The following is a 23,353-nucleotide window of genomic DNA, read 5'->3' on the forward strand; positions in this document are numbered from 1 at the left end:
CTTTTGTTCTGCTTAGAGTACAAATGTCGGATAAAGTACCAACCGAAAAAACAAAACTTGTTTTTTTTCCACCGCTGGGGGGGGGGGGGGGGGGGCGTGGCTGCTTGAACCCCCTGCCGTTATAAGAACTTTCCGCCACTGAGTGGTGGAACTGTACACCGAGACAGTGAACCAGAGGAGACGGACGGTCCGCAGCTCTCTAGACGGGACAATGGCAGATTTGATCATTTCTATAGCTTCTGCAGTGGTGGAACTGTACACCGAGACAGTGAACCAGAGGAGACGGACGGTCCGCAGCTCTCTAGACGGGACAATGGCAGATTTGATCATTTCTATAGCTTTGCTGGTTGCGATCGTGCTTCTCAGCGAGGCGACACGCAGGACAACAGCCAGACTCGTGTCCCAGAAGAATGATTATTTGATTTACTTGCTGGAAATAGTGTCAACCTTCCAACTGTGTGCATGCACGCATGAGCTCAAGATACTGGGCGAAGTTGCAAGAATCGAGCCTTACATTGGGTTGACTCTAACTTACATAGTTACGGTGATCCACGTACTAACTTTCCAAGGCGCATTTGGCAATCCCATAGGAGCTCTGGAGCATGCCTACCGCGGGCGATTCAGCGCAAAATGTGCATTTCTCCTAATAGCGTGTCAGTTTTTAGCGGCGACCGCAGCGCAATACTTTGCAGCCACCGTCTGGACCCTCGGGATGTCCGAGCTCCACGTGAAACACGAGCGGTTTGGGTTCAGATGCTTCGACCCCTTCAGTGGGAGTGTGATCGAGGCCGCCGCTGTGGAGCTGGCCTGCGCCTTCGCAATGCAAGCTGCAGTGCTGCACGTCCATAAACTGGACGAAAAGTTGAGGGTCCACGCGATTGCTGCTGCTCTTACGACTCTGGTCTACTTAGGTTGGTATAGTTCCGTGCAGTTTACTATGGCATGTTTAACAGCACATTTAGTTGCTAAAGGCAACTTTTCTTTTTGTAAATCTGGCTAATGGATCATTAACTAAAAGTGCGTTATTAGTGCCTTATGCATTTTATACTTGACCGTTGTAAGTCACTATAAAATGCTTTATGTGTCGTGATGATTTTTGTTATAAACCATTGAGTAGGCTATAGAGTGCTTATAACTATAATTATGCAATTTCATAAGCAGCTTAATGTAAGTATAATACATTATAGACATGCTATGTATAAGGTGCTACCAAATTACATTTTTATCCATTTATTTATTTGTATTTATTGGATTTTGCACAACAGTACGTATACATATCAATGAATATCAATGGTATTTGACAGTTAGTTGTGTAATTGGTGATGTAAGAAGCCCTGAGGGGCTTATACGAGATTCCATCAAATTATGATGACAACTTATTTGTTTTCTGATTAAGTATAATACATTATAGACATGCTATGTATAAGGTGCTACAAAATTATTAATTAGGATCATTTTTTTCAATTTATTTATTTGTATTTATTGGATTTTGCACAACAGTACGTATACATATCAATGAATATCAATGGTATTTGACAGTTAGTTGTTGTGTAATGGTGAGGTAAGAAGCCCCGAGGCCAAGGGGCTTATACGAGAATCCATCAAATTATGATGACACATTAATCGTGTTCTGATTGTGAGAAAAGAGCAAAATGTACAGTAGGCTAAAAGTTGTACTGTGATGTAAAATATGTTGTACATGGATGGTAAAGTAGACATATGTAGGCACATAGTGGTTGGCTTAGTGTTGATCTGCTCTTAAGGCTGAATACAGGAGTAGTACCCAAACTACCCAACCCAGCTGATATTTTTAGACTATAATAGAGGGAGAAGGTGATCTTAAGTTAAATTTTGCTTAGGTATGTGCTTAGGCATTTGCTTAGGTAGGTGTAAGAAGTTAACATCTGAAATTCGAACACGGGTCATCCATGAAGGGAAACATCTACTGCTAGGACAAGAGGGAATCCCATTTCTTTGGCCAGGGGAGAAGTTAGGCTTATGGGCTTCAGGCTCAGCTACTCTGACTGCCACATTACAGTCATTCACCCAAATGGAGCTGTGCTGGAGGTTGTGCAGCTAGTGGTTGATATGTTTATGTGTTGAATGTTTTGTATGTTTCTTGTGTGCAGGAGGTAATATATCGGGTGCCATTTTCAACCCAATCTTGGCGTTCTCCATCCAGTTTCCATGCAGTGGCCACACGTTCCTGGAATACAGTTTTGTCTATTGGCTTGGACCAGTTTTAGGTAATCAAAGAACTAGATTTGTTTAGGCCTTAGGTCGTTCCAAATGCTAAACAAAACTAAAACCTCCTTTTTCTTGTCTTTCCCTAGGTGTGGCAAGCTGCATACTTCTCTTTGAGAAAATCATCCCGTTCCTCTCTGGAAAAAGTACTGCTGGACTAGATCGCACCATGCTCCAGAGCCTGCAGCCAGCAGTGCGGGAGGGGGGGGGGCGCACGGTGGCAGAGTGCGTCCGTCCTCTCCAGCGCACCATGCTCCAGAGCCTGCTGCAGCCAGCAGTGCGGGAGGGGGGGCGCACGGTGGCAGAGTGCGTCCGTCCTCTCCAGCGCACCATGCTCCAGAGCCTGCCAGCAGTGCGGGAGGGGGGGCTCGCGGTGAGAGCGCGCGCCCTTCCGCTGTTCCTGCAGGCCAGGCTCGGGAACAAGCGCTGGTGGTAAACGAAGCGGTCCTGGCCGGTGGGTTCAGAGGCGCGATTGAACCCCCTGGCATTTTGGCAAAGGCGCGACTGAAAGCAGTAAATTATGCACCCACTGACTGTCCACTGAAATTTCCCCTCCCCAGTGGTCATGTTGTCATACACGTAGTCACATACCTTCGAGGGGTTACAAGATAGGTGTTGGGCCGCCGCCCATGCCGCATTAAAATGCTAATAAGGTGGCTTTTGTTCTGCTTAGAGTACAAATGTCGGATAAAGTACCAACCGAAAAAACAAAACTCGTTTTTTTTCCACCGCTGGGGGGGGGGGGGGGGGGGGGCGTGGCTGCTTGAACCCCCTGCCGTTATAAGAACTTTCCGCCACTGAGTGGTGGAACTGTACACCGAGACAGTGAACCAGAGGAGACGGACGGTCCGCAGCTCTCTAGACGGGACAATGGCAGATTTGATCATTTCTATAGCTTCTGCAGTGGTGGAACTGTACACCGAGACAGTGAACCAGATGAGACGGACGGTCCGCAGCTCTCTAGACGGGACAATGGCAGATTTGATCATTTCTATAGCTTTGCTGGTTGCGATCGTGCTTCTCAGCGAGGCGACACGCAGGACAACAGCCAGACTCGTGTCCCAGAAGAATAATTATTTGATTTACTTGCTGGAAATAGTGTCAACCTTCCAACTGTGTGCATGCACGCATGAGCTCAAGATACTGGGCGAAGTTGCAAGAATCGAGCCTTACATTGGGTTGACTCTAACTTACATAGTTACGGTGATCCACGTACTAACTTTCCAAGGCGCATTTGGCAATCCCATAGGAGCTCTGGAGCATGCCTACCGCGGGCGATTCAGCGCAAAATGTGCATTTCTCCTAATAGATTGTCAGTTTTTAGCGGCGACCGCAGCGCAATACTTTGCAGCCACCGTCTGGACCCTCGGGATGTCCGAGCTCCACGTGAAACACGAGCGGTTTGGGTTCAGATGCTTCGACCCCTTCAGTGGGAGTGTGATCGAGGCCGCCGCTGTGGAGCTGGCCTGCGCCTTCGCAATGCAAGCTGCAGTGCTGCACGTCCATAAACTGGACGAAAAGTTGAGGGTCCACGCGATTGCTGCTGCTCTTACGACTCTGGTCTACTTAGGTTGGTATAGTTCCGTGCAGTTTACTATGGCATGTTTAACAGCACATTTAGTTGCTAAAGGCAACTTTTCTTTTTGTAAATCTGGCTAATGGATCATTAACTAAAAGTGCGTTATTAGTGCCTTATGCATTTTATACTTGACCGTTGTAAGTCACTATAAAATGCTTTATGTGTCGTGATGATTTTAGTTATAAACCATTGAGTAGGCTATAGAGTGCTTATAACTATAATTATGCAATTTCATAAGCAGCTTAATGTAAGTATAATACATTATAGACATGCTATGTATAAGGTGCTACCAAATTACATTTTTATCCATTTATTTATTTGTATTTATTGGATTTTGCACAACAGTACGTATACATATCAATGAATATCAATGGTATTTGACAGTTAGTTGTGTAATTGGTGATGTAAGAAGCCCTGAGGGGCTTATACGAGATTCCATCAAATTATGATGACAACTTATTTGTTTTCTGATTAAGTATAATACATTATAGACATGCTATGTATAAGGTGCTACAAAATTATTAATTAGGATCATTTTTTTTCAATTTATTTATTTGTATTTATTGGATTTTGCACAACAATGGTATTTGACAGTTAGTTGTTGTGTAATGGTGAGGTAAGAAGCCCCGAGGCCAAGGGGCTTATACGAGAATCCATCAAATTATGATGACACATTAATCGTGTTCTGATTGTGAGAAAAGAGCAAAATGTACAGTAGGCTAAAAGTTGTACTGTGATGTAAAATATGTTGTACATGGATGGTAAAGTAGACATATGTAGGCACATAGTGGTTGGCTTAGTGTTGATCTGCTCTTAAGGCTGAATACAGGAGTAGTACCCAAACTACCCAACCCAGCTGATATTTTTAGACTATAATAGAGGGAGAAGGTGATCTTAAGTTAAATTTTGCTTAGGTATGTGCTTAGGCATTTGCTTAGGTAGGTGTAAGAAGTAAACATCTGAAATTCGAACACGGGTCATCCATGAAGGGAAACATCTACTGCTAGGACAAGAGGGAATCCCATTTCTTTGGCCAGGGGAGAAGTTAGGCTTATGGGCTTCAGGCTCAGCTACTCTGACTGCCACATTACAGTCATTCACCCAAATGGAGCTGTGCTGGAGGTTGTGCAGCTAGTGGTTGATATGTTTATGTGTTGAATGTTTTGTATGTTTCTTGTGTGCAGGAGGTAATATATCGGGTGCCATTTTCAACCCAATCTTGGCGTTCTCCATCCAGTTTCCATGCAGTGGCCACACGTTCCTGGAATACAGTTTTGTCTATTGGCTTGGACCAGTTTTAGGTAATCAAAGAACTAGATTTGTTTAGGCCTTAGGTCGTTCCAAATGCTAAACAAAACTAAAACCTCCTTTTTCTTGTCTTTCCCTAGGTGTGGCAAGCTGCATACTTCTCTTTGAGAAAATCATCCCGTTCCTCTCTGGAAAAAGTACTGCTGGACTAGATCGCACCATGCTCCAGAGCCTGCAGCCAGCAGTGCGGGAGGGGGGGCGCACGGTGGCAGAGTGCGTCCGTCCTCTCCAGCGCACCATGCTCCAGAGCCTGCTGCAGCCAGCAGTGCGGGAGGGGGGGCGCACGGTGGCAGAGTGCGTCCGTCCTCTCCAGCGCACCATGCTCCAGAGCCTGCCAGCAGTGCGGGAGGGGGGGCTCGCGGTGAGAGCGCGCGCCCTTCCGCTGTTCCTGCAGGCCAGGCTCGGGAACAAGCGCTGGTGGTAAACGAAGCGGTCCTGGCCGGGCAGCGGGACATCGTCCAGGCCCTGAGGGACATCAATACTTCAATTAGGAATCTCACAGAGAGTGTGGATCGAGTAGGCAGAAAACTGCAGAATAAATAAATGAATAAAACAATTGTGAGTAAACATTGTGCAAAGGTCTTTTTTGCTATATGCCTTGATTTTACATCGAGCTTTATAAGTGCCCATATTTCAATTCGTTGCCTTTGCTGTTATATGCAAATGTTTTTAAACCCTCTTTGAATGAAGTGAGAAAAAAAGTGCTTTTTAACATGTGTAACGTATCTGGGCCAATTCCAAACTGTATACTTTACTTACTTTTTTAGAACCGCCTTATGAGGTCCTCTCGTCTCTGTCTAGCCCTCGGGTATGGGTTAAATAGTCAGCCATTGCATAGCCTTTGTCACCTAGAACACAAGTCCCACCGAAAATTTAGTAAATGTAATACATTACAATACATTCGATATTTAACACAGCCTATACTCACCCACGAGGTAGCTCCTGCCGCGTAATGCACCAGCCTCTATAGTTGGATTCCTATATTTCCGTTGCGGAAAATAAAGGAGTCATGAGACCCCCCTGGCCACCGGGCTACCACGTTGAGGAGGGATAGGTTGGCATCACAGATCACCTGCACATTGATGGAATGGTAGTTTTTTCGATTGATGTATGAATAATCATTATCCGAGGGTGGTTTAATACGCACATGAGTACAATCAATCGCGCCAACCACATTCGGAAGACCAGCAATCTCATAAAAATCTCTCTTAATCACGGTTTGCTGGTCGTCAACGAATGGGAACCGAATGTACTCCTCAGTGAGGGATTTAATAGCCTCCAACACTGAGGGCATCATTCGGCTGATGGAGGGCTGTGAGATGCCAGACCTATCCCCGATCTCACGTTGGAATGTCCCGGTGGCCAGGCACCCCAATGTCGACAGAACCTGTACGTGGAAAGGTATGGTGCGTGAGCGCCTGGTTCGCCTCCTCAACAGGGGATCAAGCCTGTTGACTAGGTCAATCAGTACATGCCTTGGGAGACGGAATCGACTGATGAGCCAGCCGTCATCCTTGCCATCCATGCCAGGAGGTCAGCCCGGTCTCTGAAGACCCGTTGGGCCCTGAGTCGTTCTCGGGGCTCATCCTCCTCCTCCTCCTCCTCCTCTTCTGCTGCTGCTGCATTAGCGTCCTCTAACAGAGCCAGGTATGCCATTGTTGAGATCAGATGACTGGCAAGGCTCATTTAAATAGGTGCGTGAATCTACATTCATGTTTGTAATTGGTCGTTTCTAATGCTTGTGATTATTGTCACCTGGCTGATGCGGGGTGCATGGCTTTAGGCCTACAACACGCTATAGTTTATTTTCTATTATTTAGATTATTATTATTTCGATTAGTATTATTATTACGATTATTATTATTATTATTATTATTTAGATTATTATTATTATTTAGATTATTATTGTAATCCATGGTTAATCTATTCTATACTGATTCAAACGTGGAAATGAGACACGGAGACAGGAATTCCATTCAACTTTTTTTTAATAGTTGTTATCCTTATTATTTCTACATTTGTCTATGTTTATAAGCATAATCAACGTTTATGTATAGTGATTTGATCATTGATGAACGAATCATAAACATATGGATGAAGGCTTGCCGCTTGCATGTGTGCTGGTATGTGTTGGCGACGGAAAGCCGCGGTCCCGTCCTCCCGACCCCCGAAAATGATCTCGCTTTTATCTGAACTGTCAAAACTGTCAAAACCTGTCTAAGCACTTATTTAAATGGTGAATGATTAAGCCCCTTACGCCTATAGCCTGCTAGTACTTACTACAAATAGGCAAGCTGTATGCTTGTCATTGTCACTTGGAAATAAAGGCGTGCAGTCCATTTATGCCTTTTTTAAAATAATATAATCACATATGCCGCATCACCGCATGCGCTCCAAAATCATCTCACATGTGCGCTTGCATAACAAGGCCAGTAAAGCACTGTTTGATTAAGCACAAACTAATACATTGTAAACATGTTATATTGTTTTTAATTGCGCGATTTTAATTACTTGTAAAGTTGGAAATCTCTCCCCTTTTTTTTTACATACACATACAGTTTTATATTAACATTTTAGGAGTGAAAACATATGTTTAGATGCCTGTGACAGCGTGTCAGCAGTTCAGACAATGCTGCTCCGCTTGTGTAAGACAGAAAGAAATGCGTACGCCAGCTGAGGAGCAAACGTGGATTTTGAACGTTGTCACGTTCAATTTCAAGCTTTGGCGGAAATGGTAAATGTCAAAAATGTCGGCAATTTCGGCGTGCACCCATATTTTGGCGTACGCACGGTTGATAAATGAGGGCCTAGTCCATTCAACCACACGCCAACTGAGACAAACAAAAAGGAGTGGTTTAAGGGGAGTTGATAAATGATATAAGCAGAATGTCTAGATGGACCACCTTTGCATCTCCATCTCCTGACCCATTGTTCCATTGTAAATATTTCTATCGTTGTTGACTCCTGAGTTCTCAGAGTATGGAGAAGAACAACTGGAATAACGATCAATGTAGTGCTGCACAATTAATCTGAAAAAGATTGCGATCTAGGTTCAGACACCTGAACCTAGATTTGAGCAAGAATCGTGCAGCACTAGTTGGCTGTCTAATAACTAATTCATTTTAGTTACTCTTGTGTTTTTGCTACAAGAGAAAGACTTAAGCACGTTTTCTGTTTAAAGTCACAGTAGTTGGCTCCAGGTGCCACATTTTGAATGTAGTAATGTTCAGCAACTACAGACTAAAGACAATAAATATTTTCATGGAAAAAATGAGAGTCGTGATCTCAATTCTTGTGGAGATTCACATTTGAGCAAGAATCGTGCAGCACTAGATCAAGGGGCTGATGTTTTGACAGTGCAGCTGGGTTTTCCCCAACCCTGAATTGTTTTAGCAGATTAATCTGATTTAATCGCAATCGATGCCCGTCCATCTTCTACATGACATACCCCTTTTGGGGTTTCTTGTTGCTATGTACATCCTATTGTATCTATCGGCCTCAGTCCTAAATGGGATCATTCAGATAAGCCTTTTATTGTATGCTCAATATCAATCACTTTCAACATGGCATCCCTATTTGGATATGTCATTATAGGCGAACATTTTCAAACAATTCTTGTGACTTGCTCATGGCTAGGAAAAAGCACAGTGATGGCCAAGTAAAGCCGTCGGCATTAGCTGTGCCAATCTCCAGTGCTACTGTTGGTCTAAAGACTAAAGTCTCACCTCTCAGGCAAAAATCTGGTTTTGAGTCATATGTATGGGGGCATATAAAATATTGGCATGAATATGCCCCCATACATATGTGCCATTTCTGTCAACAGGACAGGTCTCTCTGGTAGGGAGTAAGGATAAGGTTTCAGTGAACATTTTACGGGACACAGGCTCTGCACATTCATTTGTACAAGGGGTCTGTTTTGCCTTTCTCCAAGGAGACTGATACAGGCTCCTGTATTCCAGTTCCATGTGCCTGTGCATAAATTTGTGCTTCACTCAGCGTTCTGTAAACGTGAAGTTAGGATGGGGGTGTCTTCTGCTTTTCCCATTGAGGGCATTACGCTGATTTTGGGAAATGATTTGGCCGGGGGACGTGTTTGGCCCGATCAACCAGCACAACTGGTGCAAACCAAATTTCAGTGCCGTACTAACTATTTTGGAATGAGAAGGAAAACGCCTGTGTGTGTTGGTAACACTCACAGTCATAGTTGGAGGTCTAGATAAAGTTTACATTTGCCTTGACCAAAGCCATGACTAGTTCTTGTTCATGTTTTTGTTTTTTTTGCTGTGTTTTCACCACTGTCTTAAACTGCTTCAAAGGTACCTGTTGCTGAGAGGGGTGTGGGCTACGGCTTAATATAGATGTGAGCAGGGGCTAGAGGGAGGTTGGGTTCTGGGCTATTTGAAAGTAGGTCTATGACTATATTGGTATGTTTAAAAGTATACTTTCAGTAATCGGTAAACTGCAGTAATTTTGTCCAGGGTTCCTGTTGGGACCCTGTCTTGAAGGGGGGGCCTATGTCAGGGTTTGTGTGTGCTTTACTAATAGTAATCTGTCTTTCAGTGTGATGGGACCTGGTTGGAGAGTGGTGGCAATCAAGGATTGGAGGCAGCTGGCCAGTGCCTCCAATCACTATAAAAGAGCCACCTTGCCAGTGGTTCTTTCTCTTCCACCTGGGCCACACCCGAGCATGGGGGCATATTGTTTGTTTGATTCAGTTCTCAGTTTACTTTGTGGTGGCAGTTTAGTTTACAAGACCACTGTCACAGTGTGCTGCCGTCACAAAAACCTACTTCAGCACCAAGGCCTCACTCAGCCAGGTAAGCTGCCCTTACATGCCCCACACTGCCAACATAGTTTTGGCGGACAAGTGACCAAAAATGAACCCCCAGTATTCTTAAGTCATGCGATACCATGCTGGAAAATGGCACCGATATTGCATTCTTTTTTTCCCTTTTTTTCTCCTTTTTTTCCCCTTTTTTGTGTGAAAATGTAATTCGGTTCCTGGTGATACTAACAGGTAACCTTTTGAGTTTTTATGCACAATAATCAAGTCAAATGTATCAAATCTGTATTAGTGAAACTGCAGAATATTTCTTTGCAGGTGGTTGCATATTAACCCTTTCAGGCCATCTATCTTGAGCATCTTGTGCCAAATATGCACCGAGATTTCATGCAAAGATACTTAAATCAAAACCATCAAATTTACTTTCTCCTAAATGTATTCAAACATGTGGTGTGGTCATGTTCAATGTTTTTGATCCATATGAACTGGGGTCAGAATAACTAAGGCTGTGTTAACTTGTATTTATTAATACATTCATTAAAGCAAACGGAATCAACCGGCTGAGCCTTCTGTGTTTACTGTTTAGTATTCACTGTTAGTAGAATGGGTACAGTTCAAAAGAAAGTACAGGTCAATACAGAAGCTGCTGCTGAGGATATAACCAGGAAAAGTACTAAGACTTGTTTATCGGGTCCTCCAATTTTAATTCAGCAGAATTCATCAATTTATGTTTTGATTTATGTTCAATTTATATTTTTAACAATATATTATTAGCCACCTAAATGGGTACCTTCAGCCCCACCATTGTAGTGGTGGAAAGTAACTACTACTAAAGTAGGCATACTGTAGGCCTACTTAAGTAAAAATGTTATCATGATAATGGTAGTTTACTTTACTTGAGTGTTTTTTTAAGTATACTTTGTAGGCTACTTCTACTCTACTCTCAGAAGCAAAATAATATTGTACTTTGATATTTCACCACTGAATACTTGGTAGGCTACTTTAATTGAAAACATTTTTTTCCAATAATTTAAGGGAGAAATAAAATACATTTTCCATAAATTAGAAAACAAATTTTAAGAAGTAGCCTAGTGAAAATAGCCGATCTGATATGTTCACTAGTTTGTGTCACGTCTCTCCACTGATCTAATACTGGTGGCTTCATTGCGTGATTAATTATCCTTTTTGATAATTGTGTGGAATCCTCCCCTGCCCCTTGTCACAATCTACTTCAGTTCTACTTTAGCACCAAGTCCAATAACTAGCAGCACTTAGACATCACCACAAGATAGAGCCAGAGAAAATAACATCATTACAGATGATGCCACACTGCCACAGTCATGCACCATTCATGCTAGATAGGAATTGTCCTGGTGGGCAACTGGCGGCCCGGGGGCCACATGCGGCCCCCACCTTCACTTAATGTGGCCCTCAGGTTAATGTCAGAATACTGATATAATGTTGGTTCCAGCTGTTTACAATTCCACAACATGTGAACATGACCTGCTTTAATTACTTCAGTCTAAATTAGTAGCTCAATGCTTCAACACAAGTATAATTAAAGGCATTTGGAATGACATAAAAATGTAAATTTTCAGGATTCCAATTCGAATATAGCAAAAATAGCCGATCTACAAGCTCAATTGAGCTTGTAGATCGGCTATTTTTGCTACGACAATAATATATGGCCCTAGGGAGTGAGTGTGGAAATATAGTGGCCCTCTCCATCGTCAAAGTTGCCCACCCCTGAGGTTAAATCTCTCTCTCTCTCTCTCTCTCTCTCTCTCTCTCTCTCTCTCTCGCTCTCTCGCTCTCTCGCTCTCTCTCTCTCTATCCTGCTACTCCTGCTACCCTAATAGACAGGGGTACATGAGCACCTGGCCGTTCATTCGTGCTCTATCTCCGACCAAGCCACACTTCCACCACACATCTCTCTATGCAAAATAAAACCTGCACACTCCCACAAAAGACATAGACTACATTGCATTCGCCAAAAATGTCTTCTTTACTGTTTAAATATTACTTTTCTGAAACACGCTATTCTTGCTCAACCTCAACAGCCTACGTCAGAATCGTCATGTTGGCGTCTACTACGCCAACTACGTTCACTTAATGGGGCCAGTCCTTCACAGTGACACACGCGTTAGATCAACCACGCGACCGGGATGGTTTCTACCCCTCAATGTCGTGCCTACTCTACACTGCCATCCGAAGGCCCCTCCCCCTTTCACTGCTCCTGTGTGTGACCTGTGAACTACTCTCTGACTGCACTGTGGCTTGATTTATATGTGCGAGGTTGAAATGTAATGCACATAAATTAATTATAGGTCCAGCAAGCAAATCATGATTGTCTGTTTGTGCTCAATAGGTCACCATCACATTCCGATTTTAGGTGTTGTGTTTTCTATGACATTTATTTGGGCCAGTAGTTTCATATCTATCCTTTTTCCGACCAACACAGAACATGCTAACGGTGTTAGCGCGTTAGCATCCATCTTGCTTTTCATTTATATGTGCGAGGTGGAAATGTAATGCACATAAATTAATTATAGGTCCAGCAAGCAAATCATGATTGTCTGTTTGTGCTCAATAGGTCACCATCACATTCCGATTTTAGGTGTTGTGTTTTGTATGACACTTTGGCCAGTAGTTTCATATCTATCCTTTTTCCTTTGACCAACACAGACCATGCTAACGGTGTTAGCGCGTTAGCATCACACAGCTTACAGCGTCAGTGTTGCATGAATACTTTCAACCATGACAATGCCGACTACTTTTGCTACACACACTTCCCAAGGATTATGGAGATGTCTTTATTTTTTTTTTAAGGTTGAGAAATGAAATAATTATGGTCGTTTCTAATCTCAGCATTTCACAAGAGAAAGACGTGGATGCCTTTCGCTGCGCTGTTGGCGTTGCCATGTCTCATAGAAACAAGTAAATAGGTCTTTAAAAAGAATCCCAAAACAAGCGCATATAACAGGGGTCTGTAACCTATTTTAAATGAAGTGCCATGTTTTTATTTTCTAGATAGTGAGTCAGCCACAAGCTCACATCACAACAATAATCCATGTAATAATCACAATAACAATACTAATAATAATAATCATAATAATCCTGCTACCCTAATAGACAGGGGTACATAAGCACATGGCCGTTTATCCAACAGCTTTCTCCGACCCAACCACACTTTCACCACACATCTCTATATGCAAAATAAATTCGGCACACTCCCAGAATACATATAGGCTACATTTCATTGAAAGAAATGTCTTAATTACTGAATAAATATTACTTTTGTCAACCACGCCATTGTTGCTCAACATCACCAGCCTACGTCAGAATCGTCATGTTGGCGTCTACTACGCCAACTACGTTCACTTATTGGGGCCAGTCCTTCACAGTGACACACACGTTAGATGAACCACGCGACCGGGATGGTTTCTACCCCTCAATGTCGTGCATTTGCTGCGCCCTTCTAATGCTGCGCCACGCCTACTCTATACTGCTCCATGCGACTCGAACAGCGTCAGCAGCAGCAGCTCCGAGCCTCCGTCAGAAAGGCTGCCCACAGCACTGCACAGCCCCACACCCAAATGAATCGAATGAATGAATAAGGCGCTTATATCGCTATTGCTCAGTGGATGGGACATTTACATTAAAAGCAATCGGATGGACGCGTGGATAACGGCATGGTTGTGTGCAATCGGAGGGAAAGCTTCCATAATCCATATAGCTTCCATGCTAGCTGCTTCAGACACAGGGGAGGGGAGGGAGAAATAGTGCGAAATAGCGCTTATGCAACAATTACCCTAAAACACAAACACCTCAACTCGATGTCATTGTGAATAAGAATTTCGAGCGAAATAATAATTTTTGGAAGGACACTTTCACCCAGTATGAAGCTAAATGTGGAAGCCGTGTGTGTCACACCAAAACGGCTGACCTATAGAATCCTGTAACCAGCCTCTCGCACTGCCTGCGAGTTGGCTCCGTCTAAGGCTCCGTCTTATGAGCAAATTTAGAACTTCCGGTCTGACAGCTAGCAGATTTAAGACATCCGGTTGCTTTCAGAATAAAATAAGATTATTTAATTCGTTAATTAAATAATTTTTACATTACATTATTAGTATTATTATTACATTACAGTTATTGTAAAGACACACATTATGTTTCTGTGTAAAAATAAGTAATTAAATAACATAAAAAAGTTATCTAAATGGATAAATGCTATTCACTGGAGTGCATGGACTTTATAAAGTGGACACTGGACAAAAGACGGCTCCGCCAGGCAACTATCTGGACATACCCACGCGTTTGGGAAGATGTCCTCTACCACCCCACAGTCTCCGCTAAGCGGGAGAGGTGTAAAATTCACAGCAGCAGAGCTTCTACTGGGGTCAATGCAAAAAAATGTACCGTTTCCGGACCCAGAATGGACACTGGACAAAGAGGCCTCCGCGAGGCAACTATCTGGACATACCCACGCGTCCGGGGAGATGTCCTCTACCACCCCACAGTCTCCGCTAAGCGGGAGAGGTGTAAAATTCAGAGCAGCAGACCTTCTATTGGGGTCAACACTCAAAAAAGTGCCGTTTCCAGACCCAGAATGGACACTGGACAAAGAGGCCTCCGCGAGGCAACTATCTGGACATACCCACGCGTCCGGGGAGATGTCCTCTACCACCCCACAGTCTCCGCTAAGCGAGAGAGGTGTAAAATTCAGAGCAGCAGAGCTTCTACTGGGGTCAATGCAAAATAAATTACCGTTTCCGGACCCAGACTGGACACTGGACAAAAGACGGCTCCGCGAGGCAACTATCTGGACATACCCACGCGTCCGGGGAGATGTCCTCTACCACCCCACAGTCTCCGCTAAGCGGGAGAGGTGTAAAATTCAGAGCAGCAGACCTTCTATTGGGGTCAACACTCAAAAAAGTGCCGTTTCCAGACCCAGAATGGACACTGGACAAAGAGGCCTCCGCGAGGCAACTATCTGGACATACCCACGCGTCCGGGGAGATGTCCTCTACCACCCCACAGTCTCCGCTAAGCGAGTAAATGGGTGCTTATATTTCTATGTGAAATGTGGTGATGCTGGCATCACAATAGATGCCAGCATCACGCTGCCTCCGTCTAATAAGCACATTTACAACTTCCTGTTTGGAAACCGAAACAGATGCTTCTGACATTTGCCTGTGCGTGCTTAATCGTTGTACTTCTGAACACATTTCCCAAATCTCAGTGATTTATCCACACATCGCTCTGTGTGTGTGTGTGTGTGTGTGTGTGTGTGTGTGTGTGTGTGTGTGTGTGTGTGTGTCGCGTCGCCCTCCAGCTGCAATTGCGAGTGTGCGCTGTGTGCAGGGCACACTACTGAGTTTAAAACCACAGCTGAAACATGAAGTGGAGTCTGTCAATTCCCGCAATTTCCTTCTTCCCATATTGCGCTGCAACGACACTAGGATTGAGCCCCCCGAAGGGGGGCGAAATTCTAGTCTATCTAACTATTGCAGAGTCTATTGTGTATTAGCGCCATCTACCGTTACATTCTAAAGATTCCACCAGCTTCCGCCTGCACTTCAGTCTAGTTTAGATTTGCCAAAAAAACAGCTGGGCTCACTACTACTAGTCAGTCGTTTCTGCAGTGGTGGAACTGTACACCGAGACAGTGAACCAGAGGAGACGGACGGTCCGCAGCTCTCTAGACGGGACAATGGCAGATTTGATCATTTCTATAGCTTTGCTGGTTGCGATCGTGCTTCTCAGCGAGGCGACACGCAGGACAACAGCCAGACTCGTGTCCCAGAAGAATGATTATTTGATTTACTTGCTGGAAATAGTGTCAACCTTCCAACTGTGTGCATGCACGCATGAGCTCAAGATACTGGGCGAAGTTGCAAGAATCGAGCCTTACATTGGGTTGACTCTAACTTACATAGTTACGGTGATCCACGTACTAACTTTCCAAGGCGCATTTGGCAATCCCATAGGAGCTCTGGAGCATGCCTACCGCGGGCGATTCAGCGCAAAATGTGCATTTCTCCTAATAGCGTGTCAGTTTTTAGCGGCGACCGCAGCGCAATACTTTGCAGCCACCGTCTGGACCCTCGGGATGTCCGAGCTCCACGTGAAACACGAGCGGTTTGGGTTCAGATGCTTCGACCCCTTCAGTGGGAGTGTGATCGAGGCCGCCGCTGTGGAGCTGGCCTGCGCCTTCGCAATGCAAGCTGCAGTGCTGCACGTCCATAAACTGGACGAAAAGTTGAGGGTCCACGCGATTGCTGCTGCTCTTACGACTCTGGTCTACTTAGGTTGGTATAGTTCCGTGCAGTTTACTATGGCATGTTTAACAGCACATTTAGTTGCTAAAGGCAACTTTTCTTTTTGTAAATCTGGCTAATGGATCATTAACTAAAAGTGCGTTATTAGTGCCTTATGCATTTTATACTTGACCGTTGTAAGTCACTATAAAATGCTTTATGTGTCGTGATGATTTTAGTTATAAACCATTGAGTATAGCTATAGAGTGCTTATAACTATAATTATGCAATTTCATAAGCAGCTTAATGTAAGTATAATACATTATAGACATGCTATGTATAAGGTGCTACCAAATTACATTTTTATCCATTTATTTATTTGTATTTATTGGATTTTGCACAACAGTACGTATACATATCAATGAATATCAATGGTATTTGACAGTTAGTTGTGTAATTGGTGATGTAAGAAGCCCTGAGGGGCTTATACGAGATTCCATCAAATTATGATGACAACTTATTTGTTTTCTGATTAAGTATAATACATTATAGACATGCTATGTATAAGGTGCTACAAAATTATTAATTAGGATCATTTTTTTCAATTTATTTATTTGTATTTATTGGATTTTGCGTGTGTATTTTGTGTAATGGTGAGGTAAGAAGCCCCGAGGCCAAGGGGCTTATACGAGAATCCATAAAATTATGATGACACATTAATCGTGTTCTGATTGTGAGAAAAGAGCAAAATGTACAGTAGGCTAAAAGTTGTACTATGATGTAAAATATGTTGTACATGGATGGTAAAGTAGACGTATGTAGGCACATAGTGGTTGGCTTAGTGTTGATCTGCTCTTAAGGCTGAATACAGGAGTAGTACCCAAACTACCCAACCCAGCTGATATTTTTAGACTATAATAGAGGGAGAAGGTGATCTTAAGTTAAATTTTGCTTAGGTATGTGCTTAGGCATTTGCTTAGGTAGGTGTAAGAAGTTAACATCTGAAATTCGAACACGGGTCATCCATGAAGGGAAACATCTACTGCTAGGACAAGAGGGAATCCCATTTCTTTGGCCAGGGGAGAAGTTAGGCTTATGGGCTTCAGGCTCAGCTACTCTGACTGCCACATTACAGTCATTCACCCAAATGGAGCTGTGCTGGAGGTTGTGCAGCTAGTGGTTGATATGTTTATGTGTTGAATGTTTTGTATGTTTCTTGTGTGCAGGAGGTAATATATCGGGTGCCATTTTCAACCCAATCTTGGCGTTCTCCATCCAGTTTCCATGCAGTGGCCACACGTTCCTGGAATACAGTTTTGTCTATTGGCTTGGACCAGTTTTAGGTAATCAAAGAACTAGATTTGTTTAGGCCTTAGGTCGTTCCAAATGCTAAACAAAACTAAAACCTCCTTTTTCTTGTCTTTCCCTAGGTGTGGCAAGCTGCATACTTCTCTTTGAGAAAATCATCCCGTTCCTCTCTGGAAAAAGTACTGCTGGACTAGATGTATCATCTGTCCAGAAAGAGAAACTTCAGTAGCAAAACCATATTAACCAGCTTCACTGGGTGGATCAGTTGCTTTTGGTCTGTTCATCGTAAGGATGAACAGATTACATGCACAAATGTTCAGATGTTCCAATCGCTCAATTCCAAGCACAACATGAAATGCACAATGCCTTTATTGACATTACACTCATTTTAATGTTAGATTTTCACACTAGCTGCCTGGTGGATGAGGATGTAGTGTTGATGTTGAAATGTGATTCTTGTTTTATAATACATTTTTGTATAATTATTCAAAGTGAGGTCAGTCAATGTTGGCACTATGAACACGATGAAATCTCAGTTAGGATTACTTGGAAAAAACACCATATGATTGGAAATATCAGAGCATCATAAATATAGAAAATAGATACAATACGATATATTACTTCAATATCAGTTTTCACATAAATTAGTCTTGTGACACAGCAGCCCCATTGTGCATTGTGCAACACACATTACACCCACACACATTTGACATAATTTGACATAATTATGTCAAAAGTGTTTAGATGTTACCCAATACCCAGTCACCCAGGTTTAAATCTCGGGTGTTATTTCCGGGTTCGAACCTCGGTTTTATTGGTGCCATGACCCCCGGATCGGGTTTCATGGTGGGGGAGAGGTCAAAGCAGGCAAAATGTGTTGTGTCACCGCAGACCCCCGCGGCTACTATGGGTGAGGGTCGCGCCAGGGAAATGACAAGCCACCTCCCTTGCCTCTATGGGAGATACGCCTCTGGCCAAGTAGAAATTATTTTGTTTAGTGTGCTGTTATTTCCACTCATCTGGTGTTTGTTTTTGGTTAGTTCTTCTACAAAGTTTCACCTGTACCTGAGGGGGGACTCGGAGCCAATAAGAGGAAGCCTCTGCTCCGCATATTGACTCTGTCACCATGACGTTTGTTGACTAGGGTTCATTCTTACTCTGTAAGTCACTCTGGATTAGAGCTAATACCAAATGCCTTAGTAGTTAGGGTTACCTCAGAAGATACTTTGTGACATTTGATGATAGAGGTTTATTTTCTGTGTGCCACAGAAGTACTCGATCGAAATGTAGACACTGGATCTATTACCTCAAAGGTTACATAACCAAACATGCCTCACTATGTAATTTTATAATGAAATGTATGTATGCCTGATTTATAGAAAGTAATATATCAAAAGCTCAATTTATTATTTCCAATATTGTCTTTATGGATTAAAACCAGGTTTAATCCTGTTCAATTTAAATATGAGCACAAGTTGGTGGACTACTGTCAACTCTGACAGCCTACCAGTCACTTATTTATTTGTTCCCTTCACGGGGTGCATAGTCCATTCAACCACATGCCAACTGAGACAAACAAAAAGGAGTGGTTTAAGGGGAGTTGATAGATATAAATTATATAAGCAGAATGTCTAGATGGACCACCTTTGCATCTCCATCTCCTGACCCATTGTTCCATTGTAAATATTTCTATCGTTGTTGACTCCTGAGTTCTCAGAGTATGGAGAAGAACAACTGGAATAACGATCAATGTAGTGCTGCACAATTAATCGGAAAAAGATTGCGATCTAGGTTCAGACACCTGAACCTAGATTTGAGCAAGAATCGTGCAGCACTAGTTGGCTGTCTAATAACTAATTCATTTTAGTTACTCTTGTGTTTTTGCTACAAGAGAAAGACTTAAGCACGTTTTCTGTTTAAAGTCACAGTAGTTGGCTCCAGGTGCCACATTTTGAATGTAGTAATGTTCAGCAACTACAGACTAAAGACAATAAATATTTTCATGGAAAAAATGAGAGTCGTGATCTCAATTCTTGTGGAGATTCACGTTTGAGCAAGAATCGTGCAGCAGTAGATCAAGGGACTGATGTTTTGACATTGCAGCTGGGTTTTCCCCAACCCTGAATTGTTTTAGCAGATTAATCTGATTTAATCGCAATCGATGCCCGTCCATCTTCTACATGACATACCCCTTTTGGGGTTTCTTGTTGCTATGTACATCCTATTGTATCTATCGGCCTCAGTCCTAAATGGGATCATTCAGATAAGCCTTTTATTGTATGCTCAATATCAATCACTTTCAACATGGCATCCCTATTTGGATATGTCATTATAGGCGAACATTTTCAAACAATTCTTGTGACTTGCTCATGGCTAGGAAAAAGCACAGTGATGGCCAAGTAAAGCCGTCGGCATTAGCTGTGCCAATCTCCAGTGCTACTGTTGGTCTAAAGACTAAAGTCTCACCTCTCAGGCAAAAATCTGGTTTTGAGTCATATGTATGGGGGCATATAAAATATTGGCATGAATATGCCCCCATACATATGTGCCATTTCTGTCAACAGGACAGGTCTCTCTGGTAGGGAGTAAGGATAAGGTTTCAGTGAACATTTTACGGGACACAGGCTCTGCACATTCATTTGTACAAGGGGTCTGTTTTGCCTTTCTCCAAGGAGACTGATACAGGCTCCTGTATTCCAGTTCCATGTGCCTGTGCATAAATTTGTGCTTCACTCAGCGTTCTGTAAACGTGAAGTTAGGATGGGGGTGTCTTCTGCTTTTCCCATTGAGGGCATTACGCTGATTTTGGGAAATGATTTGGCCGGGGGACGTGTTTGGCCCGATCAACCAGCACAACTGGTGCAAACCAAATTTCAGTGCCGTACTAACTATTTTGGAATGAGAAGGAAAACGCCTGTGTATGTTGGTAACACTCACAGTCATAGTTGGAGGTCTAGATAAAGTTTACATTTGCCTTGACCAAAGCCATGACTAGTTCTTGTTCATGTTTTTGTTTTTTTTGCTGTGTTTTCACCACTGTCTTAAACTGCTTCAAAGGTACCTGTTGCTGAGAGGGGTGTGGGCTACGGCTTAATATAGATGTGAGCAGGGGCTAGAGGGAGGTTGGGTTCTGGGCTATTTGAAAGTAGGTCTATGACTATATTGGTATGTTTAAAAGTATACTTTCAGTAATCGGTAAACTGCAGTAATTTTGTCCAGGGTTCCTGTTGGGACCCTGTCTTGAAGGGGGGGCCTATGTCAGGGTTTGTGTGTGCTTTACTAATAGTAATCTGTCTTTCAGTGTGATGGGACCTGGTTGGAGAGTGGTGGCAATCAAGGATTGGAGGCAGCTGGCCAGTGCCTCCAATCACTATAAAAGAGCCACCTTGCCAGTGGTTCTTTCTCTTCCACCTGGGCCACACCCGAGCATGGGGGCATATTGTTTGTTTGATTCAGTTCTCAGTTTACTTTGTGGTGGCAGTTTAGTTGCCCTGCCAGGTTTTTGTTGGAAACATGTGCTTTATCTACTTTTAAATGAATGATTCCATTTAATAAACTTTACATTTTTGCATTTATCCCATGCTTCTTTGTTATGGTCTGAGAGCCGGACCTTAACAGCCCCCAAACAAAATAGTGAAAATAGTGCGTGCGTGTGTGTGTATATGACAAATAATGAATGTACCCCAGAGTTAAATTAGATTTTAATGTGTAAAGCACATCAGACTGTTAATTATTCTGAATTCTGTGGTTGAGAAACAGGAAAATAATTTATATTGGTGACAAATTCTCAAGGAGCAAGCACTGGGGGTCTGCATGGCATCTGTTACTCAACCTGACCTTTATCTGCTCCCTCCCTCCCCTCTGTCCAAATTAGACCCAGCTACAAAGACAGGAGCACCAGTTTCCCCGTTCAATCTGCAACATGAGATTTGTAGATCTCACATGGCCAGATTACGGGTCTATCCCAAACATGTTAAAGACAGCCAATCAGAGGCTGGACCCACATCACCAAGGGTGTGACCTTTTTGTCAGATATCTGAGGGATATTTTTGGTGTGATCTATGTCTGACTTGTCTCACTTAGTTATCAATGAATGAAGCCTGCTAGTCAAAGTATTTTTCTTTTTGGTGGACTCACCACGATATCTGACCAGGTATAGCTGGCCCTAGCTGCAGTGATGGAAGTAGTACTCACATGATGTACAGTTCATAAGTAGTTACAAATAAGTAAAAGTACAATATTTGCCTGGTGTGAGATGTAGTGGAGTAGAAGTAAAAAGACATGCAAATTGGAAATACTCCATTAATGTATGTACTTAGTTACTTAGTTACCACCACTGGCTAGCTGTGATAGTCCTTTTTTAAACCTCTGTGATATGCCCATTGGATAATACTAATAATACCTATGATAGAGTTAGCACACATTCATTTGTAGACAGTGACACCCAAGAGATCATTCCTGAGTGATTTCCCAAGCGATATAATCTGACAAAATATAGGAAATTACAAGAGTAGTTTGTTTTCAATATATCATCGGACTAAAAACAAACAAAAGACCTTCAAGGACAGCTTTATCAAAGAATAGCAATGTTTCTTTGGACCTTAGAATAAATGCAATTTATTTGCATGTGCCAAAGTAGCTCTACAACACAGTAAAACCCGGTGTGTTACTTTAACTCTCAGTATAAAAATTGACCCGGAATGCAATGAAAGGAGCCCCAAATCGTCAGTCTCAGTCATGGCAAGTACATGACAAGGCCTACACAGTTAGCCTGGCTAATAAGCCAGACTAATATCACACAACACTGGCAATGTTTTTGCCAACGGCTGATTCGGTCTGGCTTATTAGCCAGGCTACTACACAGTGGCATTCTCAGTTCACACATGCTAGAAATGGAATGGAATCCGTACGGCAGTCTTAGCAGTTAGCACACACATGTGACAACATATCTGCTGCCAGGGCTGCTGGTGATTTTATCTCAGGCTCTTCTAACACGGCTGGGCTTTGCTGATTGCATGTAGGTCAATATTCCAAAGAAGCCGTAACATTCTGGAGTTTAGTGAAAAAAGTGAAAATGTTAACAATGATCAAGTTCACACAATCTATGTTTGTGAACTAGGATACAGGAGTCTGCAGCACTTGCACCCCCATTCACATCAACAGGACTGCAGTGGAGAGAGATATAGGCCAGTGATACTCAACCTCAGGCCCGCGGGCCACATCAGGCCCGCGGGACCATTATGACTGGCCCACCAATGAAAATCTAAAAAAAAGAAGAAAAAAAAATCTGGAAAATGAAATAAAAATAAGTAAATCTGAATGAAGTTATCTTTAATTACATTATTATAAGTAATACTATTAGAGTTGTACTATTACTCGAACGAAAATAAAAGCTTGGGGGGGGGGGGGGGGGGGAGATGCAATGCAAATTAAAGACATATACTGTGTATCCCTATTCCCTGACATAATTTTATAGCTAAACGGACAGAATTCTATTTTATTTGAATGATGAAACCCAGCTGCCATTAATAGTTGGAAATGGAAATGGAAATTGCGGAAATTGCGGAAATTGTAATTGCGGAAATTGCGGAAATGGTGGAAATGGAAATTGCGGAAATGGAAATTGCGGAAATTGCGGAAATGGTAATTGCGGAAATTGCGGAAATTGCGGAAATGGTAATTGCGGAAATGGTGGAAATGGAATATGGGGAAATTGCGGAAATGGAAATTGAGGAAATTGCGGAAATGGAAATTGCGGAAATTGAAATTGCGGAAATTTGTTCTATTCTCTATAGTCTAATCATCAAGGAATCAGATGAATGATGATGATCCAATCTGTGAGTTTTATTTGAGCTCTGAACACTATAG

The 23,353-nt window shown here is 42.8% G+C and overlaps 3 protein-coding genes across 3 annotated transcripts; all 3 read left to right on the forward strand.

The window, feature by feature from the left end:
* The first annotated feature begins 248 nt into the window (after positions 1 to 248).
* LOC308326869 (aquaporin-11-like) lies at positions 249 to 2,879 on the forward strand. The gene is made up of 3 exons (XM_080779919.1): positions 249 to 911; positions 2,130 to 2,246; positions 2,334 to 2,879. Exons 1-3 carry the CDS (start codon positions 314 to 316, stop codon positions 2,678 to 2,680), a joined length of 1,062 nt encoding a protein of 353 aa, XP_080636045.1. The 5' UTR covers positions 249 to 313; the 3' UTR covers positions 2,681 to 2,879.
* Positions 2,880 to 3,067: 188 nt separating this feature from the next.
* LOC308327374 (aquaporin-11-like) lies at positions 3,068 to 5,656 on the forward strand. The gene is made up of 3 exons (XM_080780760.1): positions 3,068 to 3,814; positions 5,008 to 5,124; positions 5,212 to 5,656. The coding sequence occupies exons 1-3, from the start codon at positions 3,115 to 3,117 to the stop codon at positions 5,553 to 5,555; spliced, it is 1,161 nt and encodes a 386-aa protein (XP_080636886.1). The 5' UTR covers positions 3,068 to 3,114; the 3' UTR covers positions 5,556 to 5,656.
* Positions 5,657 to 15,570: 9,914 nt separating this feature from the next.
* LOC308327008 (aquaporin-11-like) lies at positions 15,571 to 19,421 on the forward strand. Its single transcript, XM_080780127.1, has 3 exons — positions 15,571 to 16,228; positions 17,404 to 17,520; positions 17,608 to 19,421. The coding sequence occupies exons 1-3, from the start codon at positions 15,631 to 15,633 to the stop codon at positions 17,712 to 17,714; spliced, it is 822 nt and encodes a 273-aa protein (XP_080636253.1). The 5' UTR covers positions 15,571 to 15,630; the 3' UTR covers positions 17,715 to 19,421.
* Positions 19,422 to 23,353: the final 3,932 nt, after the last annotated feature.

The sequence above is a fragment of the Protomyctophum bolini genome (assembly GCF_963924005.1).
Source record: "Protomyctophum bolini genome assembly, chromosome: 13".
Classification (NCBI taxonomy): domain Eukaryota; kingdom Metazoa; phylum Chordata; class Actinopteri; order Myctophiformes; family Myctophidae; genus Protomyctophum; species Protomyctophum bolini.

Coding starts and splice junctions, on each gene's coding strand:
- LOC308327008 (XM_080780127.1), top strand. CDS start 15,631: ATGGCAGATTTGATCATTTCTATAGCTTTGCTGGTTGCGATCGTGCTT. Junction 16,229..17,403: donor TACGACTCTGGTCTACTTAG/GTTGGTATAGTT, acceptor TCTTGTGTGCAG/GAGGTAATATATCGGGTGCC. Junction 17,521..17,607: donor TTGGCTTGGACCAGTTTTAG/GTAATCAAAGAA, acceptor GTCTTTCCCTAG/GTGTGGCAAGCTGCATACTT.
- LOC308326869 (XM_080779919.1), top strand. CDS start 314: ATGGCAGATTTGATCATTTCTATAGCTTTGCTGGTTGCGATCGTGCTT. Junction 912..2,129: donor TACGACTCTGGTCTACTTAG/GTTGGTATAGTT, acceptor TCTTGTGTGCAG/GAGGTAATATATCGGGTGCC. Junction 2,247..2,333: donor TTGGCTTGGACCAGTTTTAG/GTAATCAAAGAA, acceptor GTCTTTCCCTAG/GTGTGGCAAGCTGCATACTT.
- LOC308327374 (XM_080780760.1), top strand. CDS start 3,115: ATGGCAGATTTGATCATTTCTATAGCTTCTGCAGTGGTGGAACTGTAC. Junction 3,815..5,007: donor TACGACTCTGGTCTACTTAG/GTTGGTATAGTT, acceptor TCTTGTGTGCAG/GAGGTAATATATCGGGTGCC. Junction 5,125..5,211: donor TTGGCTTGGACCAGTTTTAG/GTAATCAAAGAA, acceptor GTCTTTCCCTAG/GTGTGGCAAGCTGCATACTT.